The sequence below is a fragment of the Oculina patagonica genome, chromosome 1 (assembly GCF_052425735.1).
Source record: "Oculina patagonica isolate OP01 chromosome 1, crgOcupat, whole genome shotgun sequence".
In the NCBI taxonomy this organism is placed as follows: Eukaryota; Metazoa; Cnidaria; class Anthozoa; order Scleractinia; family Oculinidae; genus Oculina; species Oculina patagonica.
In genome coordinates, this window is record NC_135758.1 from 3,647,111 (window position 1) to 3,672,630 (window position 25,520).

The following is a 25,520-nucleotide window of genomic DNA, read 5'->3' on the forward strand; positions in this document are numbered from 1 at the left end:
AACAACTGGACTGCATGTTTGAGGCCAGGGACCGCGGAGGGGGAAGGGCTGGTACAGCCCACTTTTTTTGATTGGGTTGAAATTTTAGGGCTCTAGATGAAAAGGATAATGTAATATATAGATTTAGGCAAGCCTAAAAGCGAAGCTCCCCATTTATTTAAAAATGACCTAAATGGGAAACCCACACGGAATCTATCGAAACTGCGTTCAAAAAAGTAAACACATCAAGGTAAAAACATCATGAAAGTTTCTGTCATAAAAACTGGTTAAGCAATTCAGTACAGGTTGTTAGCTTGCATCAGAGTCCTGTCTCTTTCTTCAGCGGACTTCATCTATGCAGTCGTTAGCTTCGTTTAAACACAATTATTGCTAAAGTTAAGCTTATTGTATCCTTAATACAAACAGCCGCAGATTCAACAGCAAACAACAGAAACAAGCAAACTGGGCTTGCACAAGGAATATCATTCGCAATTATTTTGGACCTCCTCGTAAACCATTTTCGTTTTCCACAATTTCACGGAATATAGATGACTTTTGAGGACATCATGGGAGAAAAATTGGGAAAGAAAGTTCTCTGTCGCTCTTTTTACTCGCGGTTTCATTCAGCATACACAGTGAACACCGTGCAACAAATGTTCCCGCGTTTCCATATCATAACTTCATTTAGATGTAACTAAAACGTCCACATCATCCAGTTGATAGACGATTAGGGGTGGACCATTAGATTTTTGATCGGGGGGTTGTGCAAATCCCCCAAAAAATATCGAGCATGTGCTTCTGGTTTAAAAAAAATATCATGCAGAATTGTTAAGAAGGAAAAAAATATCGAGCAGCCGTAATAAGGGCGTGGCATAGGATTTTTGCGTGACGCATGACGGCCCCTGAAGTAGCTGTGAGTCACACTGGGCATCGCATATTTTAATGCGTGATTTGGTATTTTGCAAGCGCGTGACGCGTGATTTATCAATTAGATTTCCTATTAAAGTGAACCCTCTGATCCAGAAGGACATTATGATTCAAAGATATTCATGCATTCAGATTCAAAACATCTTTCCGAACATCCACCTGTTGTTGCGAATTGCATGTATAATTCCAGTGACATCAGCAGACAACGAGTGCTCAAACAACACTCTAAAACTAGTTAAGGGCCACCTTCGAACGACGATGACAACCGAGACTCTCGGGCCTGGCTTTAATGAGTATCCATTACCAAACGCCTGTCGATTACGATGCTATAGTTCAGAAATTTGCCGAACAACAACCTCATAGAATGTTACTCGTTGATCCAATTTTTGAGGAATGTTAACACATTTTGCACATTATGTGCATGACAGTAAAATCCACTAGCCCCAGGTAGTTGAGATGCATTTCTTTGTACATTGAATAAAGATGAGTTTTTACTGCTTTGAAAAAAGATGTAAACTTTAAAAGGCATTGCGTGTTAAGTGGTTTTTAATAGGGTGAATTATGTCTATTATGAGTGGCTGGTGACGGTCAAGTTAACTTCAAAATTTGTGTTCCAAATTTTCATTAAAAAAATATCGTGCAAGAACCTGAAGATTAAAAAAAATCCTGCAGGGCTGGAAGAATAAAAAAAATATCTAGCAGCCTAAAAATCCTGCAACCCCCCCCCCCATCAAAAATCAAATGGTCCACCCCTTATGTCAATTGCTCGTTTCACGGTTACAAAAAAACCGTGTAGCGATTGAACGAGTGCCGCATTTTTTTGCGTAAAGGCGTCGAGGTTTCGATACACTCATACATGATAAAAGACAAACAAAATAGAGCAGTTGGATAATAAACCTCTCAGATGTTCTGCTGTGTACTGTCGCTGAGTAATTTTACCCGTTGTCTATATTTTGCCTTGCCCTGCGAGCTTTATTTGCTGTTTGTAATTTCCCCTCCTTTTCTTATGGATGCTTCGCTCGTGCGCGCGCGAAGGCGCGCGCGGGAGCTCCGCTATAAAATTTTACATGATAAGTGGCGGAACAGTGACCCCTAATGCTTGCTTGTCTTAGTCCAGCCTTTTAGCCCTACCACTTTAAAACGGTCTCCGCGGTCCCTGTGAGGTCGTTGTTAAACGTCTTAAACCGGTAAATCATGCCGAGGAACGAAGACCCGTGCAAATACACACTAAAATATCTAATAGGATAAATTGTTTGTTTTTTGGTTGGAGTTTAAGAAGACGTCTCTGACTGAGACTTGTAGTATGTACCACCTATTCAACTCCTCAATTTTATTATTTCAATTTAGTTAAATTGAAATAATAGAATTCGAGAGGTCAAGGTCAAGGAGCAATACTGGTGGAGACAAGGCGATGACCTAAGGAGGAGTCTAAGATTAAATTCTACATTTTTAGACAGCATCTTTTTTTTCGTTTGCCCCCGACTCCAACCCCCTCGCGCTCTACGCCTACTTCACTCGCGGTTCTTTTCCGTACATCTTCTTTAGATAAATGTGGGGAGGCTGTGAAAATTTCCGCACTGAATGTTTTCAACAGAATTAACATTTTTTAAAAACGCCAACAGAATCACTTAGCCAATTAAAAACAACAACACAAAATGATTATGAAATTTTATTTACGTATATGTACAAGGATAAAATATCAGACCCAATGAAACACCATAATCTTGCTTACTTGTTTGCCGTATTACAGCTAAGCTGAGATCTTTCAAAAATATTTCAAAGATGGTAAAAGAAATAACCATTTGGTTTCAAACTTATTATGGATATTTGTCCTGCGACGTTATCCGTTCCTCAAATGTCAGAGTTTTCTCAGAACTGAATGATACATGTAAGACCGCAGACAAATATCCGTCATTTTTCGCACCATATGGGTTTTGTTGTTTATTTAATGAGTGATCTCATCTTATAAAGAAAACTATTCCCTTATCTTCTATAAAGGCCAAGGCTAAAGAACCCGACAGCCTTGGAGCGGCTACCAACACGAGCGGCTTTTCAAGGTTTCAATAACATCACTGATTTTGCGAGGGTTTTCCAAATTTTCAGCTCATTGCCTTTGCCTTTGGCTTTAATAAACACTACATTACATTACAGTACAAAGTTTAAAAAGTTCTCATTAAATGAGTAATTAGTGCCTTTAAAAAAGGTTCAAAGTTCCATACGTTTCGGGCTCTGCCCTTCATCGGTGGAAAGTCTAGATTTTTGATTACACTACACTACATTACAGTATAATTCATTACTTCTTAAACTGCATTAAACTACATTACAATGTCATGCTCCATTATTAACAATATACAGTAAACTACAATACACTACATTAAAAGTACATAGTAATTACACTACGTACGTTACGTTATCCTTTCTAGAAATAATTTAGGACCTACAAAACGTTACAGAAAAAACACACAAAAATACCAACCTTAAAAGTTACCACTATACCTTCAGGGGTGGCTCACTTCCAAACGCTGTAGCGCGTCAGGGTTAAAATGTAGATACCCAAACCCCTATATCGAATTAAAGCTCAAAAAGCTGGCTATCTAAATTTTACATCCATTATGTAACAAAATAAATTGATGAATTTTTCACAGCGTCTGAACGCGAACGTCGTAAACGGCTTTTAAAAGCTATAACTCACAACGAATTTTGTATTTCGCTAATTTAATTTGTTCTAAGCGCTAAAAAATGTGTCTGCGATTTCTCATATTCATTAAAGTAGGCTATGGAAAATTTTCGAAATAAGGCTAAAAATATGAAGTGGTCGTACAGAAAAGCCTCTCGACGCAGAAGTTTGGAGAAATAAAACAATCGCAGACGTGTTTGATGGATCCATATTAAACTAACTACTCTGAAATTAGCTCTTTGAAGTGTCCCTATCAGGCCCCAAAATTTAATTTGAGAAATTAAACGGCGCTTAAGAAATACGCTCGCTTGCAAACAAACTACGCCCACAATCTGCCTGCAAACACGTTCTCAGATGACTTGGCCAGTCACCTCCTTGGGAAGTGCAAGGAAAAAATTCGCTAGCGTAATTCGCTTATTGCAGGCAATCGAATTCGCCGCGACAAGCTGGCATATAAGGCCCTGGCTAAAACATGACCGACAAAAGCTTAGGTTGCTGTGTGAAAATTGTTAACAGAAGGAAAGCATCTTGAAATGCTAGTACTCGGATGCCGCAAAAAAACGTCACGTACAGCTCTGCAGTTGGCACATTCTAACTGGCTTGTAAAAAAAGTATTCAAAAAATACGATTTTGTGGATAACACGCGTGCGTTTCAAGTTTTTGAAATATTTTTTTGGACGTTACACATAAACTAGATCCATTGATTTGGTTTGGTTATTTTTTTTTTGAAAGAATCACCCCTCGAAGGTATACGGTAATCTTAACGGCGTCTAGGTAGTAAAGCTATTATTATTTAATTAGTCACTTACTTAGTATTGTCTTGTCTAACCTTTCCTGAGGCTTAATTACACTAATGACTTACAAATCTTCAACGTGATACTTGAGTTCCAATTTCCTAATTAATTCCTCCATTTAATCTTCCTTCTTTTAAACAAAGTTTTTTTTTTGTATCATGGCGGTTGTACCGGAGCCAGATTCATTTGAGAATTTCCCAGAGTTAAAGGAGGAGGAGAAAAGGTGTCAATTTTTTTTGTTAAACCACTTAATTCTTATTGAAGATGGATTTTTCAACAATGACACGAGCATGGGACAAAGAAAAATTCTTGTTTCAGGTTTTCAGCTCAATAGCATCCGCTTTTAAGATATAAGATTTTGAATTTCGAAGTTTCACGCCACACGACATCAATATGGCAGTCAGAAGGCTGTCACGTATCCTTAAAAAAATGCCTCATCCTGTTGTTTTTAACAATCTGAACAGTTGAGGTTTTGCGAGTGTTTATTGTGAATGTTTACTTGTTCATGAGGGTGAACTGATCTCTTTTTATAGCAGAAGTGAATGCCAGATGCCCGGCCGCCATGTTGGTGGCCCTCCACACGGGCACCAACAAGGCGTTTTCATACTGGGCTCTCTAAATTTACGTGGAACATTTTGACGGATAACTCGATTAAGGAATACAGTAAAAACCCGCGTGTAAGAACCTACTTTTTTCAGAGTTTGGCAAAACAGGTTCTTGTATTATGGGGTACTTTTTGTCAGTTTAGGCTAAGTAGGTTCTTAATTAGGTTCTTAATTTCACAGAGTAGACATTGTTGTTGATTATCAGAAAATGGTATAAAATCTGGTCTGTTCTTCATAATAAATAATTATTAATGTACCCATGTTGCCAAAAGTCCAACAACATTAATTGATCAATGATACAGTAAAAAAATATATAAATAAAATAGTTAAACCCCACATATAAGAACCTGTTAAAATTTGTTTGGCTAAACAGGTTCTTATATTTTGGGGTATTAAAAAAGCAAATTTCTGCCAGAAGGTTCTTAAATCCCTAGGTTCTTACACGCGGGTTTTTACTGTACCGTACAGACCTGAGACTAGGACAAGTAGACTATCGAGTAATTTTTTACAACATGTAATATTCTTTATATTTTTTACTCACTAGCTTTTGATTTACTTTTTTGCTGCGCGTGACAGTAGCGTCCCTGGCGTGACAATGAAAACCAGCATTACTTCGGAGAAAAATTCTTTCGACCATCTGGCTTATTGAGTCAGATTCTTGGCAAAACACACATGCCATGTTGCATTCTATTGCATATAGACATAGCTCTTTATTGTCACATATGGTTCTTAAAGAAGAACGCTCTTGATTTACTTTCTTTGCAGACACATTTAGGTTCTTGAAGTAGACACTTAATTCTACATCATTCAACAACACTGTGAAGTTGCGAGCCCATTTGCTTTCTTTTCCGTTGTTTATTAAAAAAAAAAAAACAGAAGTAATCTTTGCTTCTTATTTTTCAAAGCTTTACACTGATCGAAGGAGGGTCGTCTGGTGACATTCGGTGACTGGAATAAATTTTCTCACAGTTTTCTCCGAAGTGAATGATGTATCAGGATGTCCGCGGACAAACATCCGTCACTTTTTCGCACCATATGGACTTAGTTGTTTGTTAAATACAAGAATGATCTTACTTTATAAAGGAAACTATTCCTTTACGTTCTTTAAAGGCCAAGGCTAAAGAACCCGACAGCCTTAGAGTTGCTGCCAACACGAGTGGCTTTTCAAGGTTTTAATACCACTGATAGTGCGAAGGTTTCAAAAATGTTCCGCACATGGACTTTGCCTTCGGCTTAAATGTTAGCTATGATAACTGTATAATTTCCTACAAATTTAGAGTACTTGCCACGTCTTTTTAATTGTCAAAACTACGAAGCCAATGACATTCTCATAACGGCTATACAAAATACTACTATCTACCCTTAATATTTTTTTGTTATTATAATTTAATGTTCTCAATTCCAGTCCGATTGCTGTAGTCTTTATAGTACAAATCACTTATTGAAAGGTATATCTATCTTTAGAAAAACTAAAGACTACCGACATAAGATTAGGTTGGGCATGATAGTGATGATTATCAAAGACCGAGCTTTGTGTTATTGGCCAAAGCTTAAAAAAAAAACCTAAAAAAAAACTATAAAACGAAGCTATCATGCTTGATAATTTCGCTTTCATGCGAAAACCGAATCCGTTTACTGTTTTAATATACACTGAAAAAACAAAAGCACTTGCTTCAAACTTTTTCTAAAATTTACAAAGCTTTATGAGGTTTCCCCTCGGTGATCACAATATTACGAACGGTGAAATAGTGTATTTATTTACCATTGGTCGTCCCTGTTGGTTTTCAAGTGAATTTCTATTGAACAATTGCAACGCCTTATGCGCAAACAGCTTGTCAGCATTTGTTACAAACGTTCGCCGCGCGTGACGTAATATTGCAAGCCGAACATAAAAACGATTGTCAGTAAAAAAAAGGCGTATTTCTTACATGCATAAAAAAGAAGTATTTGCAGATATGACGCTTAGACACAGTACCATCTCGAATTAGCGTTAGCATAGTTTTCTGAGTCAATCAAAATTAAGATAGCATTAACATAGTATAATTCTCAATATCTTCCACAGAATTTGGTCTAACACGAAGAATCGCTGTAAAAATGTTTTTTGTCCCATATCTGCAATAATTTCATCTCCATGAATGCAAACTCTGAAATTCAATCCTCAACCAACGGTTACCGCTTTTGCTGCCGTCAATCATCTTAGCGGACCTCTCGGGAAACAGAAGTTTACTTCAATCGGGTCAAAAGGTCACGTCTGTCAGTTGTGATTGGTAGATTACGATCCATTTTGTTTATTTCTGTTTTTCATGTTTCGTTGGCTGTCGCCATAATTATGATTGACGGCAGCGAAAAACGCAATCGTTAGTTTGATTTTGAATTTCAGAGCTCGCATTTCACTGAAAACGGCAATAAATGTTTTCATGTTTGTTGTTCTGGTGTTGAGGAAAAAAGCGAAAAAAACTTACCTACAAAGAAACCGTTCTAAGACACAAGTGTAGTCACGTTTAGCTCATTAGTTTTCTTACTGGAAAGTATTCAAGGTTTACTTTTCCAAAACATGCGTGAGCTGTTCAAAAGCAAAAGACACGTCATCTCCAATCAGCACAAAAGGTGCCCAGTTTCTCACGTCAGAATACGTGTATCCACTTCTCATCCACTTCATGGCCTCGTCAAGGGATTCACTAGCACTTTGTCCACAGACAAGATGCTTATAGAAACAACCAATGAACTGCTCTGCTACACTGTCGTCTAGCGCCCACAGTGCCACCAGTACTGAACGTGCACCGGATCCTAAGAACGCTCGAGCGATTCCAGCGACTCCTTCAGCCTTGACGTGTCCCCGTCCACTGTAACAACAGCTGAGTACTACCAGTTTAGCACGCATCTTTACTTTGGAGATGTCAGACATTGACAATAGGTAGTCGTTTTCTTGTGGCATCCCAGATGTGCGTAGAGGGGCAAGGAAAATGTCTCCACTTTTGGCATCACCATGTGCAGCAAAGTGTATCAGACACACTGAATTTAACCTCTCAAGTACAGCGTGTTTGGTTGCGTGCTGTCCTATCAAAGGCTGAACGGCCAGCATGTGTCCAATCATCTCTGCTTCACTTTTTGCATAAGGCAAACGCGATATGTCCTTAGTGTATCCTTTGTAACTCACTTTACCGACCTCGGGATCACCCACTATCAGTGCACCAGTCTGACTGTGATAGTCTGTAGGGCTGTCCTGAATGAGCTTGAGTGTCGCGAAAGAAGGAACAATGCGGATCCTGAAAGTCTCTGATAAGTAATTCCCACTTTCATCACGTAAAGCTGCAAATGGGACCTGGTACAAGGCTCGGTCTGGAACAATGATGATTTCGGAACTATCAAGCAAGTCAACCACAGGAGCAATGATCATTTGGTACAAAAATTGATTGAATTCCAATATCAGTTGATTACTGACACTTGCTAAAAAATCATGAATTGATCCCTCATAAATCACGTCTGTTTTTCGTCGGAAAACAATTTCCCTGTTTGCCTTCAGAATCCAAAAGAAAATGGTTCGGCAAGAGTAGGAAATATGCACAAAAGTGGATAAATCTTCTTTCTTGATAACGTCTTTAATATAATCCCGTGGATTCGGAAAAGTAGGCATTTGTCTTTCCCTAGACTCCATAGGGAGCAAGGCAAGCCCAAACTCCGAGGCAGAGAGAGCTTTTTCAGTATCTCCAACTTCGCAAAACAATGCACATAATAACCAGTAAGGAAACGCGTGCTTGTTGGACATTTCGAAGTCGTCCGTGTCCATGGGAAATCCTCGCCAATCTTTGTACTTCTCGATGCTTGCAAAGAGATTCAAGAAGGCCTCCTCCGTCATTCCTTCCAAAACGTTTACCCATGTTAGGTTACAATGGCAATGGAACTCTTTTTGAAGATTTCGAGTTTCTTGAAATAAACCAAGGGCTGTTACGAAGGAGTCTTTTGCTTTAATGTTATCACCAAAGAACAGGTACAACGTTGCCAGGCTTTCGTAATTTTCTGCTTCCATTTTTTTGTCGCCCGTTTGTATGCTCATAGCAAGTGCCCTCTCAAAACATCCTTTTGCTTTGTCATAGTCACCGAGAGCCTGGTATGCAGCTCCTAGGAAAAGAAATAAGCCCGGGCAAAACAGTGAACCAGGTTAACTCTAATAAAAATTTAACTGACTTTGAAACAGACTAAACCTGAATTTTTCTAAACGAGCGTCCACGACCAACAAAGGCAGGCGTCGAAAGGGGAGGGGAAGGGAGGAAAAAGGAAGAGAGAGAAAGGAAGATGGGGCGTGTTTTCCTTCCCTCCAATCCTCGTTTTACGCTTGCAATCCCAGAAATAATTCTTTGAATTTAAAATGAAGTAGTTCATTAGTTCCCACTGACTCGTTTATTATTGGGGTATGGGCGGTAACTTGGACTTTTTCCAAACTCCAAAACAATCCTTGAAAACTAAACACTTCATGTAGTTAACTTTAACTAAATCATATTGAGCGGGATGTTAAGCGAGCATTAGAAATAGTTTACCGGCCTTTTTTAGGGTTGTCCAATATACACGAGTCGTAAATGGCATCAGTCTAACCGTACGATTCTTACGACCCGTACGAATGGTCAGGGCTCTAAATAACGGTCGGTCAACAGACAATGTCCGGCCAAGATGACAATTTGTCCAGACAAAAGGTCGGTTTGCCGGTCATTTTGACCGGCCATGCACCAGACCAGAAAAATTTGTTTTGCCAATTTATAACGTTAATTAGAAACAACTCATTTTAACATGTACACGTGGAGCGATATTGATTTTTTGCTTAATACACAGTATCAGCAAACTCTACGTTTAAGCCACTCTACGTTTAAGTTTAGGTAACTTTTAAGTCTTACCTTTAATTGCCAATTTGAAATACATGAAGTATAAATGTCATTCCTAAATTCCTAAATGTCATTCGGAAACATGATACATCTTTTCTTGCTGGTATTTGACCCATGCAGTTCTGTTAAGGTCAGTATTATACTTTTAAGTATAATACTTAAAAGCGTTATGCGAAACGTCAGTGAAAGGAACGTGCACGGAAAAACCTCCAAAGCTTGGTAACTAGGCATTTGATTCGAACGCAAAAGAGGAAAAACAATGTGAGAGATGTTTGAATTTTGCCTCAGTTAATTGACTTGTTGCTATCGCATCTTACAAGGGTATTAAGAAATTATCAGTAAAAAAAATAAGAAATTATCAGTAAAAAAATGGCAGACAAAACCACAGTCAGACCACCCTATGTGATCGTAGTTAATAATCATAACGTGTTACGTTCGGCCGAAGGCCGGTAAGAGGAGAAAAGGAGACATCCTTTTCTCTGCTTACCGGCCTTCGGCCTAACGTAACAGTAACATAGGACAAAAACGCTTAATATAGCCCAGAAAAGCGAAAAAACACCACACACGATTCGATTAACATTTGATTCACCTTTATTGAAATATTTAGAACGAGATTAATTTAGAAATGTAATTTTCAGAGCTTTATTCATAACTCTCATAGATTTCAACATATTTCTTATGTAAGTCTTATGTGAACGATTATTAACCACGAACACATAGGGTGGTCTGCCTGTGGCAAAACGGTGAAGAGATGGTGGGTCCTTTTCTATTACGCAAACAATGACGATTCGACGAACAGCAAAAGCGACTACTGTTTTCACTATTTTGACCGTTCAAAAACGACACGTGGCCGAGCTAAAATCGGTTAATCCAATAAATTATTTTGAGCCCTGATGGTGAAACAATGGTTTACCGGTCGTACAGTTGGTAAATTGTATATCGTTAGTGAGACAATACACCCTTCGTACGAGTTGAACGAGTCGTACGGGTCGTGAAACACTAGTTTTCGAGTCGTACAGTTGGAGAAGTGTATGCAATTAGTGAGACTTGGATGTATTACAAGTCCTACAAATCGTACGGGTCGTGAAACAACAGTTTACGAGTCTTCCAGTTGGTGAAAAAAATGCCGAAATCATAAACCAAAACTATAAAAAACCAGTTTCATTAAACGTTTGGTTGAAAAGATCGTCTCTGGGTTATGCTAAACAATTACATTACATGTAGACGGCTCGCTCTTAGTTTCCATCGACTTTTGATTGTTGACTTGGGCAATAGAAACCTCTAGCTTGCCGTCTACGTGTTAATTAGAAACTGTATCTGCAATCGGTGACATGATCGTCAAAGTCTTTGCCAGCGGATTTTTTTTTTACTTAAACGTGAACAGAAAATGGATCCACCTCTGATGAATCGCAATGGTTCAATGTACTACCATCCAAGTGGCAATCGATTAAAGAGATCTTCTTACGCCTTTACTCCGATTACTAACAACCCTAACTTCTTCTAACTAATTTGTTGTAATAGAACTAGTCAAGAAATCCTTAAAAAAAATAATGCGAGAAAAAATCTGGTTGACTATCACCGAATTAAAATTACCCTTGTAATTTCCTTGTTCAAAATGCATGTTTCAGCTGAGAACCACATAATTTATAGTTTAAATCCCAAGGTTAAACTTAAACCGGGTTCCCACTTCTCAGTCAGCTTTGGAAATTTCATGACTTTCCATGACTTTTTAAAGTTTTTCCTGAACTTAATTAGACTATTTTCTTGGACGTTTTCAAAATTTATCTCAGTTTCTGGCTCGTTTTTACCTTGATTTTTTCGCAAAAAAAACACTGCCTAATTTTATGTTGCACAATCAACATAATTTTCCATAAATCTCCATGGTTTACACTAGAATCGCATAGCTAGGAGAATTCTCGCCATCTGATTGGTATTCAGAGTGGAATTGCGACTTGAAAGCGAGGTTGAGCGATATTACACCGTAGCAACGCGTAGCTTCACATAGCAACGTACTCAAATTGGATTCGATTTATGTTTACAAAACTATTTTGTCCGTTTACAAAGCAAAAACCTGACCGAAGTGAGGAAGTAAAAGATTTTCCTTGTTTAAATTTCAATTACGGCGTTCTTACGAGCAGCAGTTAAACATTTTCTTTCACCGCATAAAACGGAAAATATAAATGTCCGTACTGTATGGACAAACTCGCGAGTAAATAGCAGTTACGCTTACATGACCACTGTAGAAACGTTAAAAGAAAGAAAAACTACAAATTTCTCGTGTAAAAGAACAGCTGTTCATTCTGTTAAAGCAGGGTTAAAGTGTTAAATACTGTTGATAGTTCGACAGTAATGCCGTGTTTGTACAATAAAATCTACACGAAACGAAAGAAAACAAATTATGACAATTACTGCGTGCTGTAGACTCGATTAAAACAAAAGACAGTTTTATAGAAATTGTTATGCGGTGAAAAGCTCCAAACTTTCGATAAAGAATGACCTCTTACATTCTTTTACTGATTCTCACGATGCAAAAAGCGGTTTCTGGAAATGAACAAAACGTACACACAGCGAACCAGCGAACTATTTGCTTGCGTAGCGACCCGCTAATAGCGGGTTTTTTGAAAGCAGCCTTGCTCTTTCCTAGAAATTGTCTGCGATGGACTTAGACCTTTAACTTATAAATGTCGAATTTTAATTGTAAGTTATTTCAAGGTACTTACTTCATCGTTCCACGCCTCCTTCTTCTTTACTTGACGCTGTTAAATGTTCAGTGCTTTTCACTACGGATGCGTGTTGTCTACTTCTTTCAGGCCGAAGAGATAAAAGATTTCATAAGTTTGCATTGTGCTGATGAGACGAAAACTTGAAATAGATGTTCGAAAAACAAGAATGTTCTGTCAAATACTACCATTCCGTAGTTAAAATGGTAGTTAAAAAAGCTTGTGTGGACCGTTGAAAAACTTTAATTCAGTGTCAACTGCGAGGTTCAAATGAACTTCTGTGATCGATTTTAGCTTGACTCCGATTCGCTGGCTCATGACAGATGATTTGGAATGGCTTTCTGAGCGCGCGTTAAAAATTCAGCCACTATATAAACAAAAAAAGAAATTTGGCTTTTCTTACATTTTAAAAAGGCTATGCGATTCAAGGAAAATCCATTACCTGACTCGTGAATTCCACGTTAAATTTCACTTGAAAAACCGATATCGATATCGGTTTTTCGCGTGAAATTTAACGTGGAATTCCCTCGTCAGGTAATGAATTTTCCTATAGAATCCAATGACTTTCCAGGCTTGGAAAAATAAATTCTAAAATTTTATAATTTTAAGGTCAAGGTTTTCCCTGACCCGTTCGTACCCTGTTAAATATACAGTTTTCTTCACGACTACTTCATTAACTGTGTAGATGCAGTGAGAGAAAGAGACCTCCTTGACATTGGTTGGTTGCAGAAGGTCTACAAGAAGGGGTGACAACGAGGTATTGCAGTTTCAACTTCACCTGGGTAAAAAATGTAACGCGAAAAACTCCTCATGACTCCAAGTTAATTCTCATAATTATTATATAGACGCGAGTGTTTTACTGGAAAACTCATGCGAAATTTCATCCGGGACCGTAGTGGCGTATTTTCCATATCTTCACTAGTGAGGATGTCGATGACGTCATTTCGCGCCACTGCATGGCTACCAAACTTTGCCAAACGCCGGTTGAAAGATGACGAGTGATAGAGACGTTAGGTTCACCGAAGCCGATCACCGAAGCCGACTTAAAATCGATTACTAAGGAGCAGGAAAATACAAACATGAGGGAGAAAAACTTCACATGATTAAAAACAATTCAAAGAGTTTCTTGCAAAGTAGACCAAAGGTGAGATATTTAAGGTCTCCGAACACGTGGGGACAAGACGCAGCGACAAAATCATGTGACAAAATCATGTGTTGTTCACACTTCAGGGACATGAAGCAGCGACAAAATCACAATAAATTATATGTACGCACGCGCGAAAATATATCGGGGACATGTTGCAGCGACACGTCCCCAGTGTGAACTAGCCGTACACACTGCTATGTCGCCTACAATGAGTTTTCTTAACAAACAATACAATAGTTCTCCACGTGCGCTCAAACATACGAATGGTATGTTCTCCTGGCAAAACCAATATATTTTTTTGCCACTCGAACAGAAAATTTATATCTTCTCGCCACTGTGTTGTATTTTCTATATGAAAGCAATAAAACAACACTCACCAGCTTTCCGAAAAAGTCCTTCATCTTCCTCTTTCTTGGTTATGATTTCGTGCCTAAAAGTAAAGATTACTACTTTATTATTCTCAAGAATTAAAAGCAGCCAGGTGCAAAAAGAACACAGGCACACCGTCAACACGAGCATTTTAATAAAAAGAAGTGATAAAATAGTAAGAATAACAGACACGAACCTAAGAACATTAAATCTTACGGGACTTTGTCCCGAGTAGTTTGTCAATTTTTATTATTGCTATTTTACTGTTTTTAATAATATTTTAAATTTCTCTTTTTAATTTGTAAATTTTAAATTTTTATATTTTAATCTTAGTTAGACAATATTGTAATTTGTAGTTATTCTAAATTATAGCTTAATCTATTTTTATACACTTCCAAGAAGTTTTTATTTCTCTATTTTGTATTTTTATTTCGTGGCGCATCTGAAAACTAGCTTTTTAGCTAAGCGTGCAGACCACGTTAAATAAAGATTGTGGTTGTGATTGTGAGACAAAAGTAAAATAAAAATATAAGTGATAAAATATTGAAAGACGTGTGTTAGGCTGTCCGCCGGTTTCACAGATCCACAGTTCAAATGCATTGCGCGCGCAGTCCCGCCAAAATGGTCGCTTATAAACTCTCATATTAGATATGAAATGCAAACTTTGTGATGTGACTGAAGAGATCGTTCCCCTTTAGTTGAAGTCTCGTCGGGTGTCTGTAGTGACCCACAATACCAACGGGAAAGCAATGCATAGAACATCTGGCAATCATCAATCAAAAAATAACCAGAATCATCAATCAAACTCCCGCAATCATTATTATAAGAGTTACTGGAGCGTCCCGTCTCGCATCCAGTTAATCGTCTCGATATGGGACGGACGATTGATACGGGATAGACGGACGGCTAGGCGGGCACACCTACTTTCTCTCAGTTTTGGTGGTAATTGTCACATTCAACGGAAGGTGTTTTTAAAGAATATGCGAAATTTTCTAGCAAGCTACGAAGGTGTTGTTATTAAGTAATGTTTTTTTAATAAATGAGCAGCAGTATTTTATCAAGTTTATAAAACACGAACTGCGAATTTATTTAACGGCTGTTTATTTTTTAACTCGGCGTTTGTTTTAATTTTATTTTGTGATTCCCACTGGTTTCGCGGGAAACAGAAACTAGTCATTTCTGTTTTATAGCATTTTTCTCGGAGGGGCATTGACATTCTCGAGAAAACAAAACCAATCTTTTCTTTCTGGTTTGTTTATCTACTTTGTTTTGTTACACAGCTGCAGCTCTGTCACATTTGAAGGATGTTCATTGTCGTTTCTCAGTTACGTGGACCCGACTAATACATCACATGCAATCCAAATGTCCCGCCATGGATACATCTTAAATGTATTCCGTGCAGGATTACATTTTAAATCATAAGCTTACCACTTTTTACTGAGCTTGCATGTACCCTACCTTATCTGATTCACGTTGTCGTAAACCTCATTGCTATTTGTGATAGTTACTTCCAGCTCTTCTTTGAAGCCAATTTTTAGAAACTCCTCTTGTAGTCTTTGCTTAACTATCTTTGCTTCAAAAGCGTCCAAAAATGACAGGAAACTTTCTTTAGTATGGCAACACAATTCGACAAGAATGGAAGACGGTCTTATAGCCAGGACACCATCCCCTAGTCCTGCCAGCGCGTTCCTTACTGCAGCCTCAACAAATTCCTTCCGTGACAAATAATAAGCCCCCAACGACAGTGCGCCAACGCCTAAGAGTCCAGCTAACCAGGGGTTGTCAACTTTGAGCCTAATGTGATACCCTGCGACATCAGCTGCAAAGTCAATGGCAGGCCTGCGTCCCGCATCTCCTTCTGGAAGTTCCCCTGCCATTGGATTTAAAACACTCTGGCGCCTGACTTTATTCCTGGTTATATCTCACTTGCTGCCTTTAAACATGGGTTTTCCTGTCGTCTGATACTGCAACCACAATTGCAAACTTGGATAAGAATAGTAATACATGTAATAATATATCATTGGGAGTTAACAATCAGGCCATAAGACCCACCATGTGCACATGTCAAAAGTACTACGCCAACTTGTTCCTCCATTATTTATGTTGTGGTTTAACTTTATATTTGGTTTAGAACTTTTCTAACCAGTTTGATCTTTATTTTTCATTGTCTTATATTGATTATCACAATCTGAAACAAAGGGTTATAAAAATCAAACTGGTTTGAAAGAATGAAAAACCAAAAATAAAATTAAACCACAACATGTACACAGCTTTTTAAGTAGTTCAAAACCTAAGACCGACTACCCCTTCCAAGACCTAACACCCTTTTCAAACCTCAACAATTAGGCGTATTGTATTGACACTATTTAACCGTTTTAGGCTGAATAAGGTCTGCAAGATCAAAGAAGGATCACGAATGCTTGTGAGAATTAAGTAAGTCATAATTTCTGCAGATGTTCACTAAAATACGTCTATCTAAACAAATAAGTCATTACTTCATAAAACTGAAATTTTGAGTCTCAAGATTTTAACCGAATTAAGCTATATTGGTACAGACTTCTTCAAACATAAAACACTTGAGAGTATACAAGCACACTAACGTTCTTTATTGAAACGAACAAATCTAATTTATTAATTGTGGCAGATCTAGGGATGACTGGACACAGGAAGCCCCATCCCTCCCGGCCTAGATAGCTAAAGGGTCAAAACTTTGTCAAAACTTACTGAAAATATAAGCCCCCAAAAGGGGCTGAAAATATCCCCCCTGCCCCATCCCCAGTTAAGCAGCCACTGCTTTCATTCGATAGAACTTATTCGTGATAGCTGCCATATTGCTTTCAAATAATATTATAATGCAAATCAGCCATGTGGTCTGCCAGGGGGCAAACACAGCAAAGAAGACAACTCACGGACGATCGTTTTACCTTAATATTTTAGTATCTGTGACAAAATTATGTTTGAGCATGACAATATACAACTATGATGGAATGGCTATTAGTTTGTTTACTCTATTCTGACTTGTCAATAATACTGCTAAGTACGTCTGATAAATAACTTAAGGCATTTTTATTTTACTGCTGTTAACTGGGAAGTTTCTGATAGAAGGATCTGACTGGGTGGCATAGAGGTTTACACCTAAAGAATATGTGGATTCCCAGTTGGGAATTAAAAAGATTCCACCTAAGATCCCACCTGGGATAATGTGGGATTCCATGTACTGTGTGGGGCATTTAACAATCATGGGTAGATTACCACCCAGGATATCCCAAATGGAATTTGGTGGGATCAAGTGGGATCCCACCTGCAGTGTTCCATAATCGTCAGGGCTCAACATTGAAAAGTCCTGTCCAGTCATCCAAGACAAGTAGATTCTCCTGTCAGGCATTAGCTTTTTAAGCGATGACTTATAAGTGATGACGTCATCGCTTATTGTTATGTTTGCTTGACCAATGGGCAAGGGCCAAGGCAAGTCTGCTCACTAACTCATTAAAAAATAAACTCATTCAAGTATGCAACTGCCCAAGGCAAGCAAAATTTGAGAGCTGGGCAAGCAGGAATGCAAGGTTTTTTTCAAGCCCTGAATCCTGGGCACCACCTAGTGCTAACAATCACAAAGCATTATTTTGTCACATGTTAATAGAATTGGCAGCTCAGTATTGCAGTGTCATTTCAGTTGCAGCAATATTTTTAATGTCAATACTCTGTTTGTCCTTATTTATTTGTAAATATGCTTTTCAGGCAACACAATGGATATACATTAAGACTGTTATGTGCAAGCAATGAAAGTTAATATACAGTATTTACCCGCTTATAAGAACATGCAATTTAAGAACCTGTTAGCCTAAAAATATCAATTTAGACTCCATTTACATAAGAACCTATTTAGCGCAAAATTTGAAACAGGTTCTTATACAAAAGGGTTCTTATAGAAATTAACCTAAAAAATATTCATATATGTATAGATTTCATTAGATATATATCATTAAATCAACTTTTAGCCTGATACTGAGAATTAAAATATCTACTAAAATGGGTCATGGACACATACTTTACTGTCTAAAGGCCATGCCTGTTTGTTTTGGCATTAAATTAATATACATGCCACCTTTTTTACCATTCACAGGTGTATAATATATTTCTCATTAAATAAGAACCTATTTAAGAACGTGAGTAGCCTAAAATTCCACTAAGCACCATTTACATAAGAACCCGTTTAGGCTAAATTTGAAAAAATGGGTTCTTATAAGCGGGTAAGTACTGTAGTTTTGCCATTCAAGTAAAAACACAAATCCATGACAAATCCAGGTGAACAGGTAGGTTGTATTTTGCCAGTCATACACACTCATGAACTCTAGATCGCAGGCAGTGCAGGTCCCAGCTGGCCGGGTCATTGTGTTGTATTCTTGGAAATGAACACAACACACAGACCATGACAATAGACACAACACAAAAACATACATTAGTCAGGTGTGATAACCACTACATGTAAACTATCAGGACAACCATCCTGACAACATGGCAATCAAGAAGTTGATTTATCTGATTGTGGATATAAACCTTTCTGAATTTTTTTTCAAGGTCATAGGGTAGGGCAAGCATATAAGCAATGATGCAAACTTGAAGTCAAGTATCATAACTCACGAGAAGTGGTCTGAGGAATATGGATTCATATACCATTCAGGACCAATTTTTCTAATTTTGAACATTATGTTTACTGATTTTTGAGACGTATGGAATATGGGTTCTTTCATATACTATTCCTACACAAATAAATATAGCCTGTTTCCTTTGTGGATCCTCTCAGGTTACTCAAGTCTGTTTACTGCAGCCATGCATCATGAATTTGATCCTAATAGCTTGGGTTCAAATGTTCAGTTATAGGCCTCCTGTACCCTATGACTTTAGACATTAATTGATTCCCTTTATGACCAAGAGGGGAGATGTGGTGGCCTTATGTTATTGGGCTGGATGCCTGATAGAGTGGTCTGCGTTTGTGCCCTGGTCGGGGTCACAGTATTGTTTTCTTGGGCAAGACACTTTACTCTCATAGTGCCTCTCTCCACTCAGGTGTAAAATGGGTACTGGCAAATTAATGCTGGGGGTAACCCTGCAATGGACTAGCACCACACCCAGGGGGAGTAGAAAATACTCCTAGTCGCTTAATGCTACAGAAATTGGGATACGCACTGCTGGTATGGGCCACTTGGCTGGACACAAAAAAAATCACATAAAACAAAGATTCACATAAAAAGCAAAATAATTATTATAGTTTCAAGAGAAAAATGGTTATCATGACATTTCAAAGAGTCAGAGCTTTACAGTAAACAGTTACAACAAATGCAAGCCTGAACTTTTGGATTAATTGTAGTACCAACATTGAGTTGTAGTGGCTGCAACTTTTTTACCACAATTTTTTATCAGGTGCTACAGGCACTGTTATTGGTTAAGATTATACGTTGTATTCTACATACAGCAGGGTTCATGCTCTTTTGAGCTTTTGAAATTCCAAGACATTCCATGCACTTTTCCATTATGACTTTTCAAACTTTTCCATGACCTAAATTTGACCATTTTGCTTGAAATTTTCAAAAATTATCTTGTTTTCAGGTACATTTTTACCCTTTTCCTCACAAAATTAACCTGCCTAATTTATTTTGTACAATCAATACCATTTTCCATGACTTTCCAGGTTTTCAATCACCTGTATAAACCCCGTACAGTTTCTCTGTTTGTAAGTTTCTCAGACACTTGACTTAAAATATTCTTCAGTGCAAGAAATTTAAACATGTTATTTCCCCCGGGGGGGGGGGGGGGGGGGTACTCCCATAAATTTCGGATAGGGGTGTGCCGCCAAGGTTCTTAAACCCTGACCCTATTTAAGGATAAAGAAAGCGAAAATTGATACCCTTTTTAAGGCCCAAAACCAAAAAATGACACCCTATTCAAGGGGAGGAGAAGCGTTCTGTGACGACCCAAATAACGGCTAACCGCGCACGGCAAGACACAAATCTTTATAAAATCACTTTACTAATACCTGAACAGAAAATTCAGTTTTAAGATACCTTTTTTTGGTTTAGCTGGGCGTTTATTTTAGCTAATAGAATTTAGGTACCCTATCTAAGGATTACACCGGGAACACATTGCCAAAACGAGCAAAAATGAGACCCTATTTAAGGACCGAGAACCTCAAAAACCATACCCTATCGGGCGGCACATACCTATATAGGCCACATATGGGAGTACCCCCCCGGGGTTATTTCCCCTGTGCATGATTTGCAGTTAGCCTGAATTAAAGGGACAGCATCCCAGCTGATATATCATATTTTTATAAGTATGACCTGCAGCTTGCTATGAACTTGCTTAATTATCTTGCAAAAAGAATAAAAAACACTAAAAGTGGTGAAATATCGAAAAGACAAAATGATTTAAAGATTCGAAATTTAAACAGAATTTTCCTGTCACAAAAAAAATTATTCAGATTTAATGAACTATATATAATCCAGTCCACATAGTAGTTCAGCTTTGCTCTGTAAAATTATCCAATTTATTTGTTTATTTGGTGCCATTTGGCAATATAAAAAAAATATTAAAAAGAATATACATTATAATAATCAGCCAGGACACTGTCCCGGACATAGTTTGGACTCTGCGGGCCCTGCTTGAAGGCCGACGACAGTCACCGGAGCCTGTGCTGGGTAGCTTAGTCAATGACCTAACAGCCCAAGGGAGACCAGGGTCAGTCATTGATTTGTGGCCTTGCTGGGGGGGGGGGGTTGTCCTAATAAGGGTTTGGTCACTTTCTAAAAGTGAGATTTTGGGGCTGAAATCGTCTTTGAACTTCCAGGTGGCGGCTGCGTGCAGGGTTGAGAAGCTGCCATGAGGCTTTGACACACAAGCAAGGTTGGTGTGCATGCTAACAAGTGACAGTTTGCTTTTGATTGATTGATTGACAAGGCCGGTGCTTTTGCTAGAAAAAGTGCAGAGCAGGCTTTGTGGTCTTACTACAAATATATCCTTTACTTTGGCAAGCCCTACTATGAACGTCTGCACTCACAGAACAGGGTGGATGTTACTCCCGGGACTTCCCCAGACGAACAGTTTCGCTTTCACAACACGCGATATATGCTCGCGAAGGCAGCGCGACGAACGAGGGCTCGCAAACAAGAAAACCGTGCACCTTCGTACAAACCAAGGTATAAACTAACACTGGTTTAAATTTTCTGACATGTGAAAAGAGTCGATATATTATTAATCCTGCTCGGTCTGTTTAGAATGAAAGCTCAGATATCACAACATGATTTCAGTACTTCCGCTTTCGCTCGACGGCACAGTATCGGAAATTGACAATTTTGGCCAATTTTCCCCCAGATAATATGAAGTGAAATTAACTTACAAAGGCGAAGAAAGTTAACGTAGGAAACATGAACAAATACTAACCTGAACGGAACTGCTTCCTTTCACGACGTAAAATTGATGTCCTCCTTTTGAAATGCCCGAGACTATTGCGAGTGGTACACTGGGAACGAGAGGATCGTGTTATTCAACAAATTGTCACGATGCCCAAATAAGGTCATATGTAACGTTGTCGGATGAAAGCGTTACAAACCTATCAGTATTTCTGTGCGTGAAATATGTTTTGCTCTCACAAGACCTTTTTCCGTAGGTTTTCGTTCACTTCTACGTGGCTTTGATTTTGGAAATTTTTTCTGAAAGTCAGTGGGTCTAAAATTACCTCGTTTCAACATATGATTCGAGAAAGAAAACGAATAAGCCCCCGAATAATCGCCGCGGTCCTGATGCGGCGCATATTCAAGGAATTCTAAACAAGCTAAAACAGCATTGGAAATTTCTTTTCATCAAAGCGAGATTTTAGCAGACTTTTTGTTTAAGTGCCGCGGGAAGAGACGAATGGTGGCAATCAAAAGACGCATCACTTAGTTACTGTAAAATTTTCGTACAAAAAGAAAATATACCGTTTAATAAATGAAAAGAAAAGATTTCTTTGTCGCATCCAATTTTTAAATAAGCGCCGCATTTAAGGCGCAAAAATTTAAATAAGCACCGCGTTTTCAGTATTGTCGCGTGAGCTAGCCGTATCCTGCGATACAGAAAACGTAGCTTGCCAAGGTTCGTCCAACTTTCGAAAAGTGCTGCATAACCACAGTTTGTCTGGCTGTACAGTATAAAGTTTCGTTCACAATTTGTTGAATGTCCTGCTCAACCTTGCGGAAGTCGCTTGATTTTAGCCTATCGGCCTACGGCCTCGTTGGCTATAAAATATCCGCGATGTTCCGCCCGATTTCGTAGGATGATTGCCGTTTAGGGTCTTATATATCGGGTATCGGACACAATTCCCACTTCGGGGTTTACCTCGGTTTAAGAACCTGTGAAATTTTTCATTGTTTTGGAGCTATTGTTTTCCTGCTCTATATTGTTTCGAGGTTCTTTGTTGTCTTGGTCGTTCTTTAGCATTCTTTGTTTTACGTCACTTGTGAGTTTCACAGGTTCTTACACCGAGGATGTGCCTCGCTTCGCGCCCATTTCCTGTCTGTCGTCCTCGAGTCAAAGACATCAAACATCGGCTGAAACTTTCAAGCCTGTCAAAAATTTAATTGCGACTGTTACAGACTATCCAAAGCTGAAATTTACTTTTTTATCCTATCTCTAACCGTACGACATTCAACCACTCGCATATAGGATAAAAGAAGGGCTGAAAATTCAGTTTAATCAACGGTAGGGGTATGTTCAAGAAGGTCGGGTTTTTAAGCTGGCGTGTAAAAGGGGGATTTCGGGCACAATCATGGCTGGGGATTACGGCGGGGGTATCAAAAATATAAAGGTGGGACGATTAAATGCAGAGGGCCACACAACGTTAGGAAGACTATGGCACAATTGTTGTCGGATCTCACGTAGCTTGGAGATGCATGTACTAGAACTCACTCGAGGTGTATAAAACAGTAATTTTAAATGCACGGCTAGTACGACGACACTTGTGTTGGACAAAAATATAAAGGTATATAAAATATTTCATATTTTATGATCCTCAGGCCCCTGATCAGTTCGATGCTTATACAAATGCGGCCAATTCTTCATTTGGGCATGTATGCATGGGGATCGTATACGAACAAATTTACACTCCCCAATTCACAAGAAAACTAATCTACCTTATTATAGGAAATTAGCGATACATGTTATTAACGCGAATTTCAAAAATTCGCGTTTATTTCATGTACCTTAATTTACGTCATTGTTAATTAAAATCACACTATTTTCCAGCATTGTTATTTTAAGACACCTTTATCACCGTAAAAGTTATGTTTTTACGACATTTACTTCTCCGTCAAAGCTACAGGAATAACAGAGGCACAAGGATGGGATGTATTCCATCCCTGGACCCTTTCACTAAATATTATTCACCATATGGTCTGTTTAAATATCTTTGTTGTGTATAGTTTATCAGAATTAAACATTGAGTTCTGTTGTTGGATGTTGTTGTTTTGTCTTTTAAATAGCGCAGGTTGCAATAAAAAATACTACGTATCAAATTAGCGTTAATTAACTGCATGCAAGCACACACGACACGAGAATTCGCGTTAATTAAATGCATGTTAACATAAATTTTCGACAATTCGCGTTAATTTTATTACGCGTACATTTTGTTCGCGTTGTTAAAATGCTTCGTTATATTCCTATAATAAGGTAGGCACCTAGGAAGATATATTTCAAGTGTGGATCAATTTTCGTGTCAGTGATTTAGTTACTCAGCAGAACAGTTATGACTGAGCATGCTTTTCAGGGAATGATACAAGATATAACTCCAGAAAGATGTGATGAGCCAGGTCCCCTTCGCTGTAATTATTTGAGGTGTCACGACCCAAATAATGATAGATCAATTCCAGGCCTGGCCTGCCTTTTCCCGTGCATTTGTCAGGCATCTGCTCACTTATCTGTTCTCATAGGCAATTTAATAGGGACAAGCTCGAAGAGGGGTGCATTTGCCTAAGTGACTTTAGAGTTCGGGATTCTGCGCTATTCCTCGATATTCTTTTTAGGGGTCATTAATGTTCCCTCAAAATGTCGCAGTGCTCGCAAAATTGAGCTTTTGCTCGGAATGCTCGCAAAATTTTAGTGGGTGCTCGTATGCTCGTGCTCGCACAATTTTACAAGTGCTCGCATGCTCGGTTTTTAGTGGGGTAGTTTTTTGAAAAGTGCTCGTTGCTCGCAAGGCTAATTTTTGTCAATGCTCGTGCTCGCATGCAAAGAAAAACGCTGTGCTCGCATGCTCGCAAAGACAATTTGATACCCCTCTTATTCCTCGCTATTCCTTGTTATTCCAGGCGTCTTTAAAGAAGAATGATTCAGAAATGTATCTATTCTAAGGATCTAAACTCAGTATACACATGCCACCTTGAGTTGCTTAGATCATCAGGCGTGAAAAGATTTTTTTTCGTACTTTTTATTAATATCCCAAGGATTTTCACCTGAACTAAAAACGGGCGCACTCGATGTTGAGCTCCGTAAATGGATTTCAAAATGTTAATTTAACTGAGTTAGTATATACCCGTGACTAACATGCAAACGCCCCTTGATTGGCGGTTTTAACATTTTAATTTATGGGCCACGGAACTTCATTCCGGAAAATGTCCGTTCCATTCGCTTCCCAACCCAGAATTTTCCGGAAATTATTGGTTGAATGGAAAGCGTCCAAAATCTTCAGAGGCGACTAGAACAGTAGACACAACTTGGGTCCAACGCAGACTTTAATCTATAGACAAATAACACTTTGGAGTGCAACTCTGTTTAAGACAAACAAACAAAACGATGCGAGATTAGACCAACAAATACTAATTACAAGGTATAAAAATTTCTAAAACTCCATTGGATGGAACGAAATCTTAAACTAAGTTTAACAAAAGGCTACTTCAGGTAACAGGTACACTTAACGATAATTACTGTTTTGAACCACAACAAAAACGGGTTGTGGTTACAAAGTAGTTTCAACGTTGGCTTTTCTATTTTTCTATCTATTCCTCCTATACTTTGTGCCCTCGTAGGTTTCCCATACTGTTATTGAGTACTTAATATGTATATGTAATTGTATGGGACCGAAGGCAATTAAAAATTAATTTCACGCGCATTTTCAAAGTTTCTTTGCGTAAAATTAATCCTTAATTGAACGAGGGCACATTGCGTTTACTTGTTTATCACATAAAAGGCAAAATTTTGTACAAAAGAAAACTTAAACGAGGTCTGCCTTGGCAAAAAGTGCTTGGCAAGAATATTGGCTCGTAGCAAAGTGACCACTGCACAAAAACAATTAACTTATTTCCAGAAAAGAAAAAGCCTACAGTAAAAGTAAGCATGTGCAATTCAGGCATAAAAGTTTCTTCACAGATAGATTTATGTTCTTTTCAAGCGGATGAGGGTC

At 38.4% G+C, this 25,520-nt stretch overlaps 1 protein-coding gene across 1 annotated transcript; it reads right to left on the reverse strand.

The window, feature by feature from the left end:
* Positions 1–7,521: 7,521 nt before the first annotated feature.
* On the reverse strand, positions 7,522–21,582 carry LOC144636158 (uncharacterized). Its single transcript, XM_078495307.1, has 5 exons — positions 21,530–21,582; positions 15,551–16,056; positions 14,101–14,153; positions 8,277–9,101; positions 7,522–8,162 (listed from the first exon to the last, which is right to left on the reverse strand). Exons 2-5 carry the CDS (start codon positions 15,967–15,969, stop codon positions 7,522–7,524), a joined length of 1,938 nt encoding a protein of 645 aa, XP_078351433.1. The 5' UTR covers positions 15,970–16,056; positions 21,530–21,582.
* Positions 21,583–25,520: the final 3,938 nt, after the last annotated feature.